Source organism: Macadamia integrifolia, chromosome 7 (genome assembly GCF_013358625.1).
Source record: "Macadamia integrifolia cultivar HAES 741 chromosome 7, SCU_Mint_v3, whole genome shotgun sequence".
NCBI lineage: Eukaryota > Viridiplantae > Streptophyta > Magnoliopsida > Proteales > Proteaceae > Macadamia > Macadamia integrifolia.
The window spans coordinates 24,952,862-24,974,805 of NC_056563.1; the positions used below are offsets into that span (position 1 = coordinate 24,952,862).

The 21,944-nt window shown below is 39.3% G+C and overlaps 1 protein-coding gene across 1 annotated transcript in view; it reads left to right on the forward strand.

Annotated features, from left to right (window-relative positions):
• The window catches only part of LOC122083481, a 37,074-nt gene extending 17,630 nt beyond the window's left edge, over positions 1-19,444 (forward strand). Inside the window, exons 6-9 of the mRNA XM_042651311.1 lie at positions 15,407-15,475; positions 15,565-15,925; positions 16,008-16,165; positions 18,240-19,444. Of these exons, the coding sequence (XP_042507245.1) occupies positions 15,407-15,475; positions 15,565-15,925; positions 16,008-16,165; positions 18,240-19,193 (1,542 nt within the window). The 3' untranslated portion in view covers positions 19,194-19,444. The remainder of the gene's footprint in view (positions 1-15,406; positions 15,476-15,564; positions 15,926-16,007; positions 16,166-18,239) is intronic.
• The last annotated feature ends 2,500 nt before the right edge of the window (positions 19,445-21,944 follow it).

Consider the following 21,944-nt stretch of genomic DNA (forward strand, 5'->3'; position numbering starts at 1 on the left):
GGGTTCAAAACTCGGGCTTGCATTAATTGATATCAGAGCCAAATCGAACCATAATAGGACCCTCTTGTATCACTAATTTGAGCTTCACAAGTTGTATAAGGAATTACCATGGTACAAGATCTTAGTGAGAAATTTGGTTTTGCCAGGTCTCAAGTCGAAAACAATATCGAAACACAAAATTTACATGGTTTCGATCGATATTCCGGTATCTCGGAAAAATCTTGGTCCGATATTCGTATTGGTATGTTTCGGGCGAAATGTTGCATACAACTTCGTATAAATACTGAACTTGACGACTTGGGTCAAGTCTCGGTTATCTTGACTAGTTTCGCCAGTTTGTGAAGAAAACCATTTTCCATCTCCTATTTGCTCCCCTTTTTGGCCAAATCTTATCCAAGGAGGCTTGGAACAAGGGCATTGGTTGATCAACAACATCAAAATATTACCTAGGTTTTTGTGATTCAATTGGAGGAAAACTTGATTCTCCATCAGCAAGAATAGTGGTTATGATCTGGCCTGACACTCGTTTCAATACTAGGAGTCTAGGACTCTAGGATGGGCATAAGGTTAGTCATCCACTTGTATTGTAATATTGTTTACTCTAATATATGTGACTCTTTGTAAATTTAATATATGTGATTCAACCATGTATGATACCTAGAGGGAGGACCTCAAACTACACTAACGTAAAAAATGGAAGGAGGGTTGGAGATTTACGTACTATTAGGGAGGGGATTGTGCATGACAATATATTTGCTGTTTTAAACGAGGAGACAAATTTATTTCCAGCCCATAATTCCAAGGAGTTAATTGAGTTGGATGATGTGGAAGGGGAGATGGAGGATGTTGGCTTGCTTGAAGAGGGGCTGGTAGGGAGGGTTTCCGTTTCTAGCAAGGAAATTCTTCTAGGAGATCGGCTAGATTGTGATGAGGTGGACGGATTGCTTTTGAGAGGTGAGGAGAATATTCCTTTATATTCGCAAGTTGATAAGGCATTGGAGGTTTTTTCTACCAAATCCGTTACTGCCGAATCGGTTTTGGAGGAGAAATTTATGGAAGGTGATCGGCTGGATTGTGTTGACTTATCTTCAAATTTAAATTGTGATGAGGTGGAGGGTTTGATGCTGACTAATGGGGAGAATATTCTTTCAATTATTCCAAATGAGGAGGCAATGGTGGATGGTGAGGTGGAAGGCACTTATGAAGGAGATCTTGTTGGAATCTCTCCCACGTCTAGGGAGGATAAGGGGATTGGCTTGATTGACTCTTCATCTTCCTTTTTGGGGGATCCTTAGCCTCTATCTTCTTTGGAGGGCTCATTAAGGAAGGATATAAATATGGAGAGAATCTACTCATCCCCTCTTTATGAGGGAGCAATTAAGGGGACAATTTCAGATGATGAGAATGATGTGGACTCCTTGGTCAATGAAGAAAAAAAGGAAGAATCTTTAGAAGAAAGGCTGTCCCTTCAAGTGGCCCAATCAACTTATTTCAAATCTAATGCCAGGCTGGACAAGGACGCCCCATATATTGCTCCTATTGCCTCTGCTCCTCCTCCCTCTTCCACACTATATGGAGCTAAAAATTTGCCTAGGAAAGGTATGGCCGATTCCTCTTCTCTTTTTTCTTCTAAGTTTGTTTCTCTTGGAGAAGGTGAAAGTAATGTGAAAAGAATGACTTTCCAGCCTCAGGGAATCGAAGTGAATCCTTATTTGAAGAAAATTCTTCAGGAGGCTGAGGCAAAGAAGGGGGCTTTTAAAGCTAATGGAAGGTTTTCTAAAAAATCTTCTAAATGAATTGCCTTTGTTGGAATATTAGGGGGCTTAATGCTTTTGAAAAACAAAGGGCGGGGGGGTTGAAAAATATGATAGCTGAGAAGAAAATAAAAATTGGGGTTCTTGTGGAAACAAAGGTGAAAGAAGGTAACATTGATTCGGTGTTTACCTCTTTGGTGAAGGGTTAGAAATTTAATTCATAATTGTAAGAAGGATGATTCTACCAGAATTTGAGTAGCATGGGATGATACTCACTTTATTGTTAATGAAATTTTTACTTCTTCCCAGCTTATCCATATGAACATTAAAATTAAAGGATCCTCTATGGATTTTATGTGTTTGGCAGTCTATGCTTCCAATAGTGTTGAAGAAAGAAGGGACTATGGAAGGATATTGCTCATTTAGCTCATGGAATTTTGGTTCCATGGGTCATTCTTGGAGATTTTAATGTTGTTAGGCGGCAAAATGAGAAGAAAGGAGGTGAGGCTATTGGATGAATGTAATAAATGCTTATTTGATGCCTAGCTGTTTGACTTAAAATGGAAGGGGCACCTGTGTACTTGGAGTAATGGGAAGAATGACCTAGGGAAGGGTCAGCTGTAAGCTTGAGAGGGTCTTATGCAATAATGAATGGGTGGACTGTTTTAAGTACTCTAAAGCTACCTTTTTTAGCCTTGGAGTTTCGGATCACTGCCCTATTATTTTGAATATTCTGGAGGAGAGGAACTTTGGTCCTAAACCTTTCAGATTTTTTGAATCTTGGACTGAACATAAGGAGTATGATGAAGTTGTGAGGAAGGGGTGGGATTTGCCTATAAAAATTATTCTAATCCTTTGCTTATGTTTGCTGCAAAGCTTAGAAATGTTAAGAAGGAATTGAAAGAGTGGAATAAAGATAGGTTTGGGGATGTATTCAAGGCAGTAAAGGAGGCTGAGATGAAGTTGAGTGATATCTAGATTCAGATGTCTTATAATCATAGTGATCCGAACCTGGTTACTCAAGAGAAGGATGCCAAGAAAATTTTATGGGAGGCCTTAAGGGTGGAAGAGAGTTTTCTTAAGGAAAAATCTAGAGTTCAATGGTTACAATTGGGTGATGGAAATAATAAGTTCTTTCACAAAGCTATGAGAGGAAGGCAACATAGAAACAATATTCTTGAGATTGAGAGAAGAGATGGGGTGGTAGTTGATGACCCTGGTCTGATCAAGAAGGAGGCTGTGGAATTCTATCAAAACCTTTTTGAGTCTAATCAGATGGATAGGGGGTTTTGTCCTAATGATATTCCCCTTCATGGCTTCCTCACAAGTGATCAACAGATACTGTTGGAGAAAAGTGTCTCAAATGAGGAAATTATGAAAGTAGTGTTTGCTATGGTTTTGGAGCAAGTTTTTTCAAGCATTCTTGGGATTTAGTTGGGGAGGATTTATCTTTGGCTGTGAAGTGGTTCTTTAGAACTTCTGTTATGCCTCCTTCTACGAATGCCACTTCTATCAGCCTTATTCCCAAGACTAGTGAGATCACTACTTTTGCTGGTTTCAGACCTATTGCTTCATAGTTGTAACGGTGTCAAATCGATCCAAGGCGGTGGAGGGGTGGCTAATCGATTTGGCGATGAATCGCCTGTTTTGGCGTTGCCATGGCGGTCAAATCGTCCGTGTGTCATTTTTTATTTTTTCTATTTTTTAAAATTATTTAGTATGCTATTTTTTTATTTTTCCTATTTTTTAAAGTTATTTATCATGCTACAAGCCTAGAATATATACCCTATAACATATAAAACCAACATTAAGTAACGTCAAATCATAAAAAAATCAACATAGCCATATCATGTCATCAAAAATCAACATAAATTATTGACTTATACAGTTATACATCAAGTCATCACTCATCAAGTCATAAAAAATCAACCTGTACATCACACAAAAGTAAAATGTAAAAGGCTAATCTGTGACTGAAGCTTGAAAGCAATGATTGGAAGTAAGTGAGCAACCTGAACAAAGTAAAAGGTATATATGTCAATATATCATATATGAATCAGAGATATATATTTGGAAACCTAAGAATAGATCAAACGATAAGATAAGTGGCTAACCTGTTAAACTATTAATGACTTACTGAAGCAATGAAGCTTGATAGGAAATGAACTCAACATAAAATAAAAAAAGAAAACTTAACTAATCATCCAAGTTCAAAGTTCAAGTTTAAAGTTTAAACAATACATAAAATCCAAACACTCAAATAGTCAAACACAAATAACTTAATCATCATAATCATCCAACAAATCAGTAGATGGTAGATTTCTTTGTTGTCCACTAGAAGCATTTGCATTTTCACCAAAGTTATCTATGACATCCAAGTCATCATTCACATCATCCTCTTCTTCCAAATCTTCGTCCCCATCTGATTCTGATGACTCCCCAACAGCTCTCCCTCTACCACGGCGTGTGTAGCACATATTTCCTCTAGAGGTTGATGATTGAGCTCTCCTGGGTCGATTGGGCCCCTCCATTGTTGCCCCCATTGCTCTACCAGCAACATCCCATGTGAGATCATCATCGGGATGGACTACATCCACTTGCTTGCCAATCATCCACTCACTACTCCAATCGAGTTCGTCAAGCACAAGTGGATCATAATTTCTGTTATCGAGACGCCTTTGTTGAAACATTTCTTCTAGGCGGCGATTGTATTGAACATAGACTAGATCATTCAAATGTTGATGTTCCAGCCTATTCCTCTTCTTGGTATGAATCTAAATTCATAAACAATAGAGAACAACAAACAAAGTTATTGTTCTAAAAATAAAAAGGCTAAAATATGAAATAGATGTAATACCTAGCTACTTACAAACTCAAATGTGCTCCAGTTGCGCTTGCAAACCAGAAGAGGAGCAACAAAGCCCTAGAATACGTCTTGCAACCTTTGAAAGCTCAAAAGCATGACCTCCAAATGAACCCCACCAAGTAACTATAAAAAAAATATATATATATATATATATATATAAATAGCTAGCTTAATATTTAATATAAAACACAAACAAAACAACTAAACAATGTTACTAGGACTTATGGTTGTCTGTGATCTAATCGCCATATCCGAGGCAAAACCACCTTGAGAATATCTATGCAAAGTGGCTCGAGTATTTATCTTGTCTTGTAAAGCTGGTTCATGTATCATTCTTTCAATGACTTCATTAAATGCAAGCTGTAGAGAAGATATAATTTGGTAGCCACCATCATCACCTTCCTTATAAAAAAGCAATTTTCCCAGGATTAAGAAATAGTGTTGCTCCATACAAAGGACGCCCCATCTGAATCTCCCAACGCTTGTTAACAATGTCTAACATTTTCTTGTATTGCCTTTCTCTATCCTCAAAATTTTATTTTATTTTCTTTTTTGCCTCATCAATGGCAAATTGAACCTCAGGCATAGAAGGCCTCTCATCACCATCCACAATCCTCAAGACAGTAAGAAGTGGCTTTGAAGCTCTAAGACAATTTTCCACACCGTTCCAAAATACTATAGCAAACACCGTCTCAACCACTTTCTTCCCAGCCTCGGTGTTTGCCAAATTAGAACTAGTCAATTCTTCGAAATAAACAAATGTCTTAAGTCATCTTTATGTTTTAACAAGCTTTGAAGTGTCAGAAATGCAGTTGCAAATCTAATAGCTGCTGTTCTCACAAGATCCCTCCCATTTGTTCTAGCCCTCATTGCATCAAGAATGCGTGTGTGCCTGTAGATGTAGTTGGTTGCTTTTTTTGCCTTACTTATCACATTCCTATTAGATTTCAAGAATCCTATTTCCTCCAACATCAGGTTAATGCAATGCGCTGCACAAGGAGTCCAATATAGCTTTGTCCTCTTCTGCATCAGCATTGTACCGGCTAATTTTTAAGCCGATGCATTATCTGACACAACTTGCACAACGTAATCCTCACCAATTTCTTGAACTTTGTTGTCAATCAATTCAAACAACTTCTCTGCAGTTTGAGATATACTAGATGCATCAATAGATTCCATAAAATAAGTGCCCTTTGGACAGTTAACGAGGAAATTAATTAAATGCCTTCCTCTTTTATCCGTCCACCCATCAGTCATTAGAGTGCACCCATATTGCTTCCAATACTATTCATATTTATTCTTCATCTCTGCAGTTCTATCCTTTGCTGCCTTTTAACAATGGCACTCTCACTTCATGATAACTTGGGGGCTTATATCCTGACCCGTACTATGCAATAGATTCCACCATCACCTCAAACCTCCTTGACTTAAGAGCATTGAATGGAATACCACATTGATAAACCCAGTCAACAATGTGATTATCAACTCTCTTTTTTTCTTCCGTTGATCTAAACCGGTTCTTTATAGTAGTCTGAGTACTACCTTTAAGATGCCTTTCAGCAACCACTTGCTCAGGAGTCTGTCTAACATGAGCATCCATGGGGCCCCTTACTTGTGGCTGAATGACTACTTTCTTTCTCTTAGCAGCTGTCCCAGAGCTAGGAATAAGTCTAGAGGTTGTAGAAGGAGTCCTACTAGACTGTCTTTAACCTTCAACTTCTATATCAACATCCACATCAGCACCAGCATCAACATCAACATCATCATCATCCAAAATGTCTTGCATCATTTTCTTCTTATTGCGCATAAGAGCTGCATTCATATCTGTAGCAATTGCTATAGTTGTCTTGGTACGCTTAGCAACATCCCATATCCACCCACCAAATTTTTGCTTTAACCTTTTAATTCCACACTTAAGGTTTTTTCCACAAAGAGTGCATTTCATAAGGTTCTTGTTTGAAAGGTCAGGCCAATACCCATACTTCCACCCAGGGTCATTTGATTTGGCCTTCCTGGTTGGATCTTTGGACGGATCATATGCAGCCGTGCTTATATTATCACCCCCACTACTACCACCAACAGTACAATCCATTATGAACTCCTATAGTCCTATTATCCCACAAGTTACAAAACAGAGTAACAAAGTATGTTAAGTGTTAACCAATAACATTAACATGATAACATCAACTCATCAACTCATCAAGTATTCAAGTTATAATTTATAAAACAGAGTAACAAAGTATGTTAAACAGTAACATTAACATTAAGTATTTAAGTATACAACTATACAAGTTGTAAAGATATCAACACTTGTTAAACAGTAACATTAACATATATGTTAACCAAAAACCATTAGAACAACATCAAAATCCAAAAAATATTCAAATCAGTAGTCAGAAGCAACTTAACAAGTGATCCAAGAAAGGATTAAAATGAGGCAGTAAAACAAGCAATCCAATGCTTCGATTAAGAACTAATTCTATATTTCTATAATTCTATTTATGCTGTTATAGTGTTATGAAACATTAATCATAGAAGGAGAAACAGAGAAGGAGAAGGAGGAGAAGAAGAAGAAGAAGAAGAAGAAGAAGAAGAAGAAGAAGAAGAAGAAGAAGAATTCAGCAACAGAAGACGAAGGGGGAGAGAAATGAGAAGGAGAGAAGAAGAGAAGAAGGAACAGAGAAGGGGAAGAACTGAAGAAGAAGACGGTGAAAGAGAAGCAGAGAAGAAGGAAAAGAAGAAGAAGAATCAGAAGACGTAGGAGGAGAGAAGGAGAGAAGAAGAGAAGAAGGAAGTCAGGAACAAAGAAGGAGAGAGAAGCAGAGAAGCAGAGTAGCAGAGAAGAAGAAGAATAAGAAGCAGAAGACGAAGGAGAGAAGGATTGAAGAAGAAGAAGAAGAAAGAGAAGCAGAGAAGAATAAGATGAAGAAGAAGAAGAAGAAGAAGGAGAAGGAGAAAGATGTCGTAGGTGGCCCCTTACCTTGGTTTTGCTGCCGGAGAAGGAGAAGGAGAAGGAGAGGGTCAGCAGTTGTAGGTCAGCTTTGAGGGTTCAGGTTCACTGCCGGTGTCGGAGAAGGAGAAGGTCAGCAGTCGTAGGTTAGCTTCGAGGGTTTTTGACTTTCAATTTGAGGAATTGGTGTCTTTTTTATTTCACCTAATAGCAAGTAAAAAAAAAAAAGAACAAAAAAACAAAAGCAAAAACAAAAGGCAATCGATTAGTATAATAGGCATGCGATGACGTCCATGGCGCTGCCTTGGCGACCCCTATACGACCCTAGCGGCCGTTAATCGTGACTCCCATAAATTAGTGTATTGCCATGCCCTCTGATTTTCACCGGGACACCAAATCGCAACCATGGGTTGCTCCATTGTGACCTAGTGGTTGTGGGCTTGAGTCGGGAAACAAACTCTCCACGAAGCGGGGTAAGGATGTGTAAATTATGACGGTGGCGGGAGCCTTGTGCACTGGGTATGAATTTTTAACAATGTATGATGACTGGTTTATGAAATGGTTTATAATTTTATGTCTTTTAATTCCTAATGCTTATCTAAGTTGTTTTACTTGAATTATGTGTCATAGTACTAAAGGTTGTGTGGAATAGCCTAGGTTAGAGATTGTATACAATGTAGACTACCAACCTAGGGTCCAAAGTTAAACTACCACTTTGGGTCTACTTCTTCTTCTCCTTTTTTTTTTTTTAATATAATGTTTCCGCTATGTTTGAAAGGCCTAAAATTGGTTGTTTTACATGTTTTAGGACCTAACTTGGCCATATGGCCACCCCAGAACTTGCTGGAAAAATGTACTTGGTTTTGGTCGGAATCTTGGTTTTGGGATTGACCGAAGCCATGCACAAAACCGGAACCTCGAACCATGGGAATTCCTCAGTTTGGGATACTGCGGATTGTAGATTCTCCCCAAAGATGGTAACCCAAACCAATTATTCCCCGGATATCGAACTACAACTTTTTTCAGACAGGAATTACGGCATCAAGGTTGAGGCTCTAGAGTTTGACGGCAAGAAGGGAACCAAAGATTTTTTTATTGGTTGACTAAAGCCGAGAGGAAATTTTCATACAATTCTTTTCTAGATGACAAGCATTGCAATCTTATCCTAACCAAATTCATTGTGTATGCTTGTTCATCGTGGGATGATGTGCTATAGTTAAGATGGTGAATGAGAAATTTGTTCTTTCCAATTTTGAGAAGATGCTCAGACAAGCTGCGCGTATCAAAGATGAGGATGTTAAGAAGAATGTGTGGTAAGACTACGAGAGATAGAGTAAGGAATGATTGTATTAGAACTGATTTGGAGTCGCACCTATCCAAGACAAGCTCCGCGAGAGCTGTTTGAGGTGGTATGGTCATATCCAATGGGAGACCCATGGATGCACCTGTAAGGAGTGACCAAATTCACATAGAAGGCGCTGAAAGAGGAAAGGGTAGACCTAAAATGACTATAGGGGAGGTGTTGAGAAAAGATATGCAAAAACTAGGGCTCAACCAATGGCCGTAGATAGATCTGTTTGGAGGACAGACCCGCGTAGCCGACCCCTTTTAAGGGGATTGTTCCCATGCTGCTCTGACCTTTGTGTTTTTACCTATCTTTTACTTCTTCATTTTTCTTTTATCACCTTTTATTGCTTTCCATTTTCTTACTTTCTATGCTTTTATTGGATCCATATAGTCGACCCCATATAGTTGGGATAAGGTTATGGTTGTTGCTCTTCTATAAGATGGTCAACTTTCATCAAAGTAATAAAAGTGTGGATTCCTATACTATGGAGTTCCACAAATTGTCTTTTAGATGCAGACAAGAGATGGATCAACAACAGGCTTTGAGGTATATCAATCGGTTGTACACAGAGATCTGGTTCGAGCTTTGCTAATGGGGACTCCAGATTTGTTGATGTGGCAATTGCATTTGCCAAGACTGCTGGAAAAAAGTACAATCATTAGAAGGAAATGATCAAGATTTCTTCAGTCTATAGGTCTACACCTACGATTGAAGAAAGAAGGATTGAGCTTCGCTAGGTCAAAGTCAAGGCGCCAAATGTCTCCAAAGGTAACTCATGCCTAAAAGACATTGTATCTCATAATTGTGGTGAGAAAAGGTTCTCTCAGTAGTAGTTGTCCCCAAAGACTGTGAATGTAGTTGGGATGTAGTTGGTAGAGAAGGCTAGCAATTATGACATGTGCCATTATTCATATGCTCTCAATTCAAATGATGACACCAATTATGGTCCTAATGATGAGGGTCTAAGCTAATGTAGTCTTACTCCATTTTTCTAGTCGACTAGAAGAGAAGACACCCTTTTTTGACAAAAGGGTATTCCACTACATGATGAGGATTCGACAACACTTCATTTGTCGTCATGGGAACAAAAGCAAACCTCATCTAACAGACCTAGTTTGGGCGCTAAACCCTTTGGGTAAGAAGCTTTTCAAGATATTCTATGTGCGTGGTTTTGGTCCTAATGTTAGAGAATAGGCTGTGATACAATTGTACGGATTAATCAACAGTGTGGTCCACTTCATTATCTGGTGCCTTGCCTAGTCAGCCCCCTAGTGCATTGGGACATTCTCTTAGGGCTACCATGGAATGTAAAGTTGATATAATGTTTGTTGTTGCATGGAACACCATTAATGTAAGATTGGGTCACAAGTGATCCATTCCTAGACAGGATCTTTACTAAATTCAATAAAAATCAAATTCAGGGACTGATAGAATGAATAAACAGAAAACAAAGAATGAAGGGAAGAATGGGGGTAGGGGATTAGGTTGGGTCGAGTATCTCACTCTTCCCTAGGGCATCTCACCCAAGTTATCTCTCACAACACTGCATCTCACAGATCTCCAGGACAACTTTTTTTTTTTTTTCATTCAATCAAATTCGTGTTCAAGTTGTAGTCACTTACAAACTTATATAGAAGATTCAAAACTGACTCAAACACTAAAAAGGAAAGTCACAACCCAATTCTTAACTAATTGGGAAACCTAAACTAACTAGGAAATTGAAATAACAAAGACTATAGACTCAGAACAAGATTCTAACTAAACTAATGAACCAAATTTCGTTTTCCTACTTTCTCCCTATATTTTAGACCCATTAAAGTGGTCCATTACAAAGAAAACCCACGGGTTCAAAGGCCCAACACATACATAACCCAATCCAAGACTTATTTGCAATAAAATAAGCTCATTAAGTGACTTATCTACATCAACCATTAAGGTGAAAAAAGGAGAGCGTATATAACATTTTTATGTTGCCTCACGAGTTGACAAATATGCCTTGACGGTAACAAAATTTTCCACTTCTAGCCATTAGCCGGGCTATTCTCCCCCCACTCATGGAGTTACAATTCAACGTCCCTAAGATATGTGTCACATCATTGTCTTGTTCATTACAGGGGTATCTTGGGTTCACGACTGATGTGGATCCAAGTTCCCTAAATTGGAATCCGATTGCTATGGGCCCATTTAATTAAGAAAAAGCTCAAATCTAAGGTCTAATGGAAATTTGGTAATAAATCAGGATTTAAAAGTGGTGAAAGGGACACAAAAGGGATTACTATTTATTTTTTTGTGGGGGCAAACTAGGAAGTGAAGTTTAAGCAAGACTAGGGGTAAATAATAGGGGAAAAGAAAGGTATTTGGAAAAGTAGGGGTGAACAAAGACCTAGAATTTAGGAATCGTGGTAGAGAAGAATCGTCTTCTTCCTTGGACAACCTGCATTGGTGGAACGACCAGCCCCTTTGGAAAGAGAGAACTCCTTGTTTAAAGGGCTGCTGCCTCTGTGAATCTGGGAAAAGGGTCGGAATGTCAAGCTCTATTGAGGGCTTCCATAAATCAACCCAATAATGCATAACCAGGGAGATTCCACTTCTGCAACCTTAAACTGGCGGTGCAACAAAGACCAGAACTGGTTCCAGGTAGGGAAAACACACCTGCGAGGAGGATCAGGAGGCCAATACGCCAGGGTTTGGGTCGCCCTAGAGGGGTAATCCAACCGTAAAAGTTTCAGCTCTATCCGATCTTCCTCTGGAGAGTTCAAACAATTCCTTAGGGGGCTGAAGAAGAAGAAGAAGAGGGGGGGGGGGGAAGAAAGTTCACATGACCTAAGTTTTGCACCATACCTCGCACCAAAACACTCAATTCAATCCATTCTCAAATTTGTCTAATAACTTGGGTTACATGCCTTTATATAATAAAAATCAAATTAAGACTTCCTAATTAAAATCTAAATCTAAAACTGAAACAGAAACTCCTAATTACTTCCTAAACCCTAGACTAATAAAATCAAAACAGTTGAAACTAAAATTGGAAAATTCTACTTGTCACCCAAAATAAAAGACTACAAATATTCCGCAAATAAAAATAAAATCCTAAAAGATCCTAATAGCTTTGAACTCAAATCGGTAACTTTGATTCCAAACTGGATCCGGTTCATCTTTGTCTGGATATTACCCATACAGGTATGGATCGGTCCACGGTTGTGCACCTACATCAACGACCTAACTCGACGGAGTCGAGTTCTTTTAAAAGCGGGAGAGCTGATGCAGTTGCTTGGTTCACTAGCGCTAATTAGGGGTTACATATGTAATTTTCTATTATTATTTTATTCATGTTTTTAGAGTCGTAGGATAACCTGGTGGAGTTTAATTCTAACTCTACCTTAGTCATAGAGTTGGATTAGGACTTTTTTTTTTTGTTATATACATAAGCAGGTCCATAGAGAGTTTCAGTTTTGAGATTTGAATGAATAGATTACTGCTGAGGCTTGACTGTTGGTTGACCTTGCTGAGCTCCTTCCTCTTCTTCATTTTCTGTTCAATCTCATATTATATTATCAGGTTGGATTACTTCTCTATTGTTCTATTATTTTTCTTCATTAAGCTTGTCTGTTTTTGTCATCTGTTTTAGTTCCCTTTAGATTTCAAGATGCTTATCTAACCTGTTCTGCAAGTGGGTGTTACCCTTGTCATGGCAATTTTCAGCTAGCATAACACCTCCATATCTGATTATAATACTGATTGGGTTGGCCTAAAATTTCATATTTGAGATTACTCTTCTCATGAATTCTAGTATAATCTTGAGTTTCTAAGTGTGAGAGATCCTACCTTGGTTGATACTCTGTTTCTGCATTGCACCACTCCAGCCCCATTAAAATACTATTTTCTGGACTGGTTTTGCTTATCAGGGATGCGTGATTCCATCCCTAGAGTTTCAGGCGAACTGGAACACACATAAGAGTTTTCTTGGTTGAACTAATTCTCGTTCTTCTGTTGTGTTCTGTTTAATGAGGAAGAAGAAGACTTACGTTTTGAATATATATCCTGAAGGAAATTTTTTATAATTTGCACAATACCCCCTAATTTCTAAACTTATTCTTGCTTATCCCCATTCTTGTTTTAGAATTCCAGGTTCGTTCTTTTCTTGAAGTTCTGTTTACTGATTTGCCCCGATTCATATTACCTCTTCCAAAAGGGTCTGAAACTACTCTGAATATTTACAAAACTGCCACTACTTATTCGATTTGACTTGTTTGTCTCTAATCGGCGCGCTGATGGAGGGCTGGTAGGATAGGGAAGAATCCTTGAGATGATCTCAGAGTTGTAGGGGATGGAGAGAGGATCGCCCATACATGGCAGGCACACACTACAATATTCAACTCATAACTTCATTTTTCAATCTAAGTTCTAATTGCACGATTACATATATTTAAATAGTAAAAAAAACCAACATTAAAAGGAAACCTACTCTAATTTGGAAACTCAAATTTATTGGAAACTAAATCCTAATAGCTATCTCCTACTTAAGCTACCAAAAATAAAAGACTGCATGGGAATAAAATAAAATCCTAAAAGATCATACTATCAAAAGACCCAAATTGGATCCGATTCAATTCTGTCTGGATACCTAGATGGGTTGAATCGGTCCATGGGTGTGCATCTGCATCTACTCCCCCAGTGTTGAGAAAAACTTGTCCACGAGTTTTGTAGAAGGATAACAATAGAAGCTTACGAGAGGGGGTGACCTATTCCTTATCCGCAACCCGAACAAAATCCAAGATATGAAGCTGCAGAGGTGCATCCAGGTCCGAAAAATCTTGGGGGAGAACAAACTCAAGATGGTGAACAACTGACACTGCATTGATGTCTATTATTACTTGATTCACGGTCTTCTCATTTTTCGTTACCGTACTTGTTCCACAACCGAACAGTTTTCCTCTCTTCTTGATCCATTTGGTTCGTCCATGGTTGCATTGTTGGTACCACCTTGTTTGAGTCAGCCGATGCTTGAAGAACAAATTTCTGACGCATGTGGAAAGGCTGGAGGGTGCACAAATTTTTGTCACGATCAATGATGCCGTTTTGTTCTTCTATCCAACATCGACCCAATTTAATAATGTTCTGAGTGGTATCACACACTTCAAAAAAACCTCTATCACAATATTGAGAAACAGAGAATTCGACGAACACATCAACATCTGACTCAATGATAATCTGATTGGTCTTTGATGACATATTCACCACAGACTCGAGACGAAATTGTCGTGTCCCTTCTCATCAATCAACAAAGTAGTAAGTTTTCCATTGGGCGATCAAACTTTGAATTTGAACATAAAAGATTCCATGACTAGACTTACATTTGAAATCACTTTAGGCCCACTATGGCAAGAGTTAAGGGAATGCTTAATGGCAAAACAGTAAATATATGGAAGTCTGGGACAATGGCAGAATGGTTGTTCATATGGAGACAGAGAGGATTCACAGAGGAGAAAACGGGGGGGGGGGGGGATCGCACACATACGGCCCACGGGCATACTACAATATTCATCTCATAACTTCATTCTTTAATCTAAGTTCTAATCCCTTACATGTATTTAAATAGTAAAATAAACCGACATTAAAAGTAAACCTACTCAAATTTATTGGAAACTAAATCCTAATAGCTATCTACTGCTTGAGCTACCAAAAATTAAAGACTGCATGAAAATAGGACTAACATCTTAAAAGATCCTACTAGTCAAAAGACCTAAACTGGATTTGGTTCAACTCTGTCTGGATACCCAAATGGGTCTGGATCGGTCCATAATGCACACCCATAGTGATCCAAATTTAAGGGTTCAGAACCAGGGATTGCAATATAGTGCCTGTTTGTTATTCCTGATTTAAGATTTGATGTAGGCTCCTCAATGCATGTATTATCCTCAAAAATTGACTCAGGAAGTTTTGGTTGGGTACATTATTGTCTAATCAGTGCACCATAAATCATTTTTATCTTTATTGGGAACAACTATGCGTTATGTTTTTGCTTTTATTTTTGTTTCTATTAAGCCAGTGACACTCATCTTATAGAACCTTGTAGTCTGCTTATTTTTATTGAATTAACCTGAAGAAGATTCTCCAATCTCCAAGACCATGATGGAGGTTCTTTTTTCTTCATTTTTTTTTAATAACTTTTCATTCCCCCAAACCCCGTCTGCTGAAGAAGAGGAAACCTTTTGCTGGAATCTGTGTTTTTTTTTTGTGGCCGTGTGTGTGCCTCAGATGGTTTTGCCTTCATATTCTCTCTCACAGAGGGATTAAACAATAAAAAACTGAAGTAGCTAATCCTTGGGGATTATTCTCTCATATTTTTTGCATGATACATGAGCCTGTAACCTGTTATTTAATTTAAAGGCGCTCTTTCTAATCACTTCTGAAAGGATAAAACTTTCCTTTTCCTCAAAATAGTAGAAAGCAAGTTTAACATTTTCTGTAATGTGTTTATCATGCAGAAAGATATCTTCTTGATCTGTTCAAATGCGATGAGATATAATTCACCAGATACCATTTACTACCGACAGGTAAAAGTCTTAGCCTATTACATTATATCATATTCATACTTTATTTGTGAGCAACATGCATGCATGACAGAACACTTTTCCTTCTCCAGGCACGCTCCATGCAAGAGCTGGCTAAAAAGGATTTTGAGAATTTGAGGCAAGATAGTGAAGATAATGAGCCAGAACCCAGAGTAGTGAGGAGAGGTAGACCACCGACCAAACATCTGAAAAAGCCACCAGGAAGGCCTAATTTTGAGCGTGCTGGCTCTGAGTTTTCTTCTGATGCTACTCTTGCTACTGCGGGAGACTGTGCCATCTGGAGTAACTCTCATGATCAAAGAAAAGGATCTCTTCCAGATAGGTCTGGGATTTCTGATGGATCAGGGAGGACTTTCCATGGGTCTCGGAACACTGAAGCATATACTAGTTGGTTGGCTGAGAGGAAGTCTGAGAAGAATGATGAATTATCAGGTCTGGGGCTTCCAGTATGTGGTCGAATGTTATCCCTGTTTCTTGCTGGTTGCATTCTCTTGATGCACTTCTCTGTTTGTAGGTTCTGGGTTGAAAGGTATGTCAGTGAAGTATGGGAAGAAACAGTTTGTTTTAGATGAAAACAGGCGCAACACCTACAAGCAATTCCATCCATTGGCTGTTGGTTGCAAGCCATCAGTGTTTAATGCCTATGATGGGGAACCAAAGCAGCTAATGACTGTAAGTAAAATTCTTCTTTTCATTCTTTCACGGAGGAAATTGAAGCTACCCACTGGTACTGATAAGAAAGATTCGTCAGTAACAGTTGGGAGATGTCATTCTTGGGCCCCACCAAGACGCTTTCGAATGTGTATTTTCACTATTTGGGACAGAGAAAAGCAATAGTGACCTAGCGAACAGTTATAGGAAAGACTTGATTGGAAATTTATTGGGATCATTCTGTTACATTAGAGTTTGAGCTACTGTCTTCGGACCCATTGAATGGGAGATTCTTCAATTGCACCTGGTAGTGCATCTCTTTTTTTTTTTTTTGGGGGGGGGGGGGGGAAGAGGAAGCTAGGATAAACCCTAAGTTTAGAATGTACTTCCTTTTAACAAGATCCAAGTCAAAGTCAACATTTTCTGATGAAGGTCAGAATTTGACCAAGTTTCATAAACCAGTAGAATAACCAAACGCCAAAATACCGCAACGTTTCAATGGTCAGATTTGAAGCAATGCTCAAGACAGTAAAAGTTTGAAACCTGTAAACCAGAATTAGTTGATTTCTGATAACGGCAGATCAACAGGTCTGAACTTCTTCGAACCAACCATTCACTTCCTCTAGTGAGCGAGTAAATTCGTTCACTACTTACGTTCTTTCAGAACCTTAGATTCCCTGAAAGCAAATTATAGAATAATAGCACTTAAAACTCTGGTCGAAGTTGGATCCAGTAGGGGAGAATGACAGTCTAATCTCAATTTAATCCATCGGTTGAATGCTGAGATTGGACAGATTCCTTATTCAATTAAAACTTCTCAAATCAGACTCGAAAGCAGCAAGTTTCTATCCTAGTTTGTGTAGAAACGCAACCCTAAAATGATGCAGAAGATAATGGAAAAATAAGAACAACCAATGCACACAAGTATACGAGGTTCGGCAGGATTAGCTACATCCTCGGCGAGATGAGATCCTGCTTCGCTATCAATGGAGAATAGAGTTATAGCGCGTCCTCACACCTCAGTATTGCTTGCGTTACAGAGAAAGAACTTGCTACAATATATAGCAAAAAACCCTAACCCGGAAAGTACAAAACTGCCCTCAAATAAAAAATTTGAGCGAGGGCTGCGTCCCCCTACTCCCCCACTATGCAGGGCCCTGCCCCCCTTGCAACCCCCACGGCCCGCTAATCGGCTAGCGGGACCGTCGTTTTGCCTGTTGAGGCTCTTGTACCAGTACTCCCTGGATTAAATTATGACGGAATACAGGACATCGTACACCAACAATTTGCAAGATTTTAATGGGAGTCATGAATGTGTATATGAATGGCAATCAAATAATAGCAAGAAGGATAAGAATAGTAGAATCAAATTAACTCAAAAAAAGCACTTGTATTGAAATCATTGGACAGTAAATGGAGTTGTAGAAACCATGGAGTACTTAACTTGAATATAGATGGAGAAGTAAGAATAAAGAGAAGATATGACTAAGCATCCCACCTACCCACCAACTATTAAAGCCATCGCACCACATAACACTGCATCTCACAGCGAATCTGAAACTCATGGAGTAAAGAAAGGGCGCAAGCCAAAATCTTATTAGTCAAAATTCGTGTACTAGGTTGGACCTCCTTACAAACTTATATAAGACTCGAACACTTAAAGAGAAAAGCCTAAACCAATCCTTAACTAATAAGGTAATATAAACTGACTAGGAAACTAACTCAAAACAGGACTGTACTTATGGAATCCTAATTCAGCCTAAGACAATAACAAATAAGATAAAGAAATAAGGACACTAAGTTTATGTAGCTAATGACTGATGAAAAAAAAATTGGTCCATTACAATGATAACACTTTGAATCAGAGCTGCAATGCTAGATCTCGTATGTTTACTCATATTATAGGCCCATTAAAGTGGTCCATTACAAATAAAACACATTGAATCAAAGGCCCAACACTTGCATAACACAACCCAAGGCTTATTTCTAATAAAATAAGTCCATGTAGGTGATTTAACTGCATCATTATTGCCTAATTTTTCATTTTCTTGTGACCTGAATCTCTGAATTGTGGGCTTTTCTTCATCTAAATCAGGTGGGGCTTCAGGCAGAATATGGCTACGCAAGGAGCCTAGCTCGCTTTGCTGCAAATCTTGGGCCTGTTGCTTGGAAAATTGCCTCCCAGAAGATTGAAAGGGCATTGCCAGCTGGACTGAATTTTGGTCCTGGTTGGGTAGGAGAAAATGATGCCACACAGCTATGGCCATGGCCGCAGCCACAACCTCGCGTACAAGCAACATCACCTGCACATCTGCTACCACAGCCCTCTCCCCTACCTAATATCTCAACGTCAGCTGCAACCTCAAATGAAGTTGAGCCTAAAGGAGATGGAACATCAGAAAAGAATTCTTCAAAGAACTCTTTGTCAGATGTCATTGATAGCAAGCATCCACTTCCATCTACTGCCACTTCTACAGTCAAGATTAGAACTCCTGAACCAACTACAGCAGGAGGAGAAGCTGCTAGAGGATTGAATTATGGCGGTGGATTTAGCTTACTAAATAGCAGTGTTGGGGCAATCAGGCCTAGACCTCCCTTTCAACTTCATCAGAGTCCCCTAATCCACAATACTATGAATGGTTTTAGTAGTGGATTTGGGTTTAACCTTTCACCTCCGATGGGGAAACTGGCAAGGACAGGTAGGCTGGCCGGGAACTTTGGTTCAGAGGCTGCAATGGCTTCAGGAACACTTGGAACAGATGTCAGAAGCAACATGCATCCAAAGCCTGTTGGCCATGCAGAATCAGAATCGGACAAGTTGGGGGCTACAAATACTAAAAATTCTGGGGGTGTACTGCCAGTTTCCTGCCAAGAATCGCAGTTAGTACCTGGAGTGGGGCAGCGTCACTCATCATGGGGGGGATTGTCAGTGCACCAGAAAATTGATTCGGTTCCGCCTGACCTGAATGTTAGGTTCCAGTCACCAGGGTCTCCAAGTTCCAGTATGCCGGTTGATTCACCGCAGCCAGATCTAGCATTGCAGCTCTGAGGATCATTCAGTTAATTCTTATTTTTTTGATGTTTTTGACGTTTAGTTGGAGTTGGAGCTCCTGGGAATGGAAGAGGCGTAGAAGCTCTCACTCTCTCTCTAGATAAGTTTGTAGAACATGGTCGCAAGCAATTGTTGTAAAAGAGTAGGGGGAGGGAGGAGGTTTGTACAGATTAATGTATTCTAATCTATTGGATCAAAATTTAACAGAGGAAAAGCGCAAGAAAAAGAAAAAAGTTCCATTTGTATTATTTATAGTTATAATTTTGTGATTCAAGATTCGTGGCGGCAAGCTACAATTTATTTGACAGACTGGTAATACGTGGTAGGTCAGATTAGTAATCCATATTCCATAATAGGGAATTTCAAAATGGCTGTCAATCTTTCTCAACCTCCCACCTGTTCTCCAACGCTGACTTCACTTGTCTTTTGAACCTCGCATGTATCCTCTGCAAATAAATAAAAGGTAATCCTCTGACCAAAATCTGTTATTAATCGATCTGAGAGAGGGAGAGAGATACAGAGCAGGCCAGTTGTAGACGCTGTGGTTGCTTCGACCAAGTCTGAACCTTTTCCTCACTTTTTCTTCAGTTTGGTGAATACACCATATATGTTTTTTCACAATGCCTTTACCAAAACCACCACCCTCCCCCCTGTCAAACCCCTTATTTCAACAGAATCTAAATGAACTGACCCAATCTCATCATCCCCATATATTTTTTTTCACTAGGTAATGTTGGCGTTCAAGCTAGAGCTCATATTCATCATCATCACCAGAAAGTTACCCACCCCAAATCTCATAGATTTTTCCTTACCATAATGGGAATGAAATCCGTAGCTCTCCTTTCCAACACAAAAGGATAACAGGTTTGTCCCTCATCCAAAAAAATACAAGTCGGATAAAGAGTAGAGCTCTAGATGGCGATGGAGCTTCTGTCAACAAATGCAACGTCAATAATCCACAAACTAGTTCATGCAATTTTATGGGAAGCGATGAATGTTGGAAAAAACAAGTGTCCATGCACGAACTAAATAAGCAGCACACGCCATCGGAACAGGTGTAGGAGCCCCTCGAGTTCGTTTGTCTTTCTTTGTCTAGTCGCTTCTGAAGCTGTAAACGAAGCTTTGGCTTTCGACACGGCAAACATTGAATCCTAAAACTTCTCTCCACAGATTCGTGATAGTTTTTTGTCATTACATTCTCTTCAAAAGAAAGACCTAGACTTGGTCATCTATGCATCCCCATGGTGGTATTTGATATTCCACCTTCGTCTCTTCACAACATCCCCATCTTCTGATTTTTCCATGAAGATCTTGAATCCTCCCCGCTGTGAATTCCATTTGGTGTCATATCCAGAAGACAACTTTGATGAAGTTGCAACCTCTATTGGCACCACACTTGGCTAGAGTGGAAATTCTCATCCCTGAACGGAGAGCCATTTGTTTCGTCTTTTTTTTGTTAACCAAGGTGTCCGGGTCAATTTACACGCACTTCGACTAATCCTCGAAGAGCCATTTGCCATTTCATCAATTTCACCTCTAAAGGAGGAACAACAATCTCTATCACGGTACACTTTCTTGAAACGCAGAATGTTTACTGGGGTTTCTCTGTGGCCAGCTCTGTGCTCATAACTCCAGAGAAACGATGCTTGATCGAGCTTTTTCCTGATTTCCCATACGCAAAGGTTGAGGGAATCCTAGCCAATCCTTGACCATATTTTTTTCCTACCCTAGAGACGGCAACCTTAAGTCCCAAAACAATAGGACAAACTACCACTTTTTCGTATTTGCTGCCACTTGCTGCTACTTGCCACCCACTCCCGAAAAACCAGTCCCATCCATCACCCTACCCCCATCACACCTCATACCCTCCATCCTCTTATGCCTCCTCCCCACCTCATCTTACCCTAACCACCCCCCCCCCCCAACCCACCTCCAACCATGCCCTAACATGGTACCCTGATCACATTCCATCGTCTTCTTCTTCTCTCTCCTTTTATCTCTTTAATGTTTCACACGTTCCCTCTATCTCTGAACATCAACTTTCGGTCCAAAATTTGCTCAAGAAAATAATGTCTTCTCTAAATTTCAGGCTTTTCATTTCTTTGTCAAGGACCAGGTAACCAAGTCAGCCCTCCGCCGGAGTAACAATGGTCTTTACATTATTCAAGCCCCTCTTACTTTTGTCAGTATTGCTGAATAGATGTCCATTGAAGAATGGCATCATCGTCTAGAGCACTCGCATGAGTCTCCTATGACTAATGTTACAGGTCAATCAATTCCCATGTCAGTCCACATGGTTGAGTTGAATCTATATTGCTTGTTAACTTGGCAAGGCCAGTCAGTTTTCTTTAGGCATTTATTCTTCAATCAGTTTATTTCCCCTTGATTTGGTTCTTAGCGATGTTTGGGGCCATTTTTCAACCCCGTTCGCTGAAAGTCATAAATATTTTATAATTTTTGTGGATGATTGTTCTACATATATTTGGTTTTATCTTGTGGTGAATGAATCTGAAGTTTTTCGTATTTTTCAACAGTTTTAATCTTTAGGTGAAGGCCACTTTTTTTGCAAATTAAAATCCATTCAAATGGATTGGGTTGTCGAATACCATTCTCATTCTCCCAAATAGGTGTTTCCCATACTCATGAATTATATGGCACTATAGAGCGTCATCATCATCACATGGTTGAGGTGGGTCTCTCTTTTTTAGAACATGGATCCATCTCAAGGCAATACTGACATTATGCCTT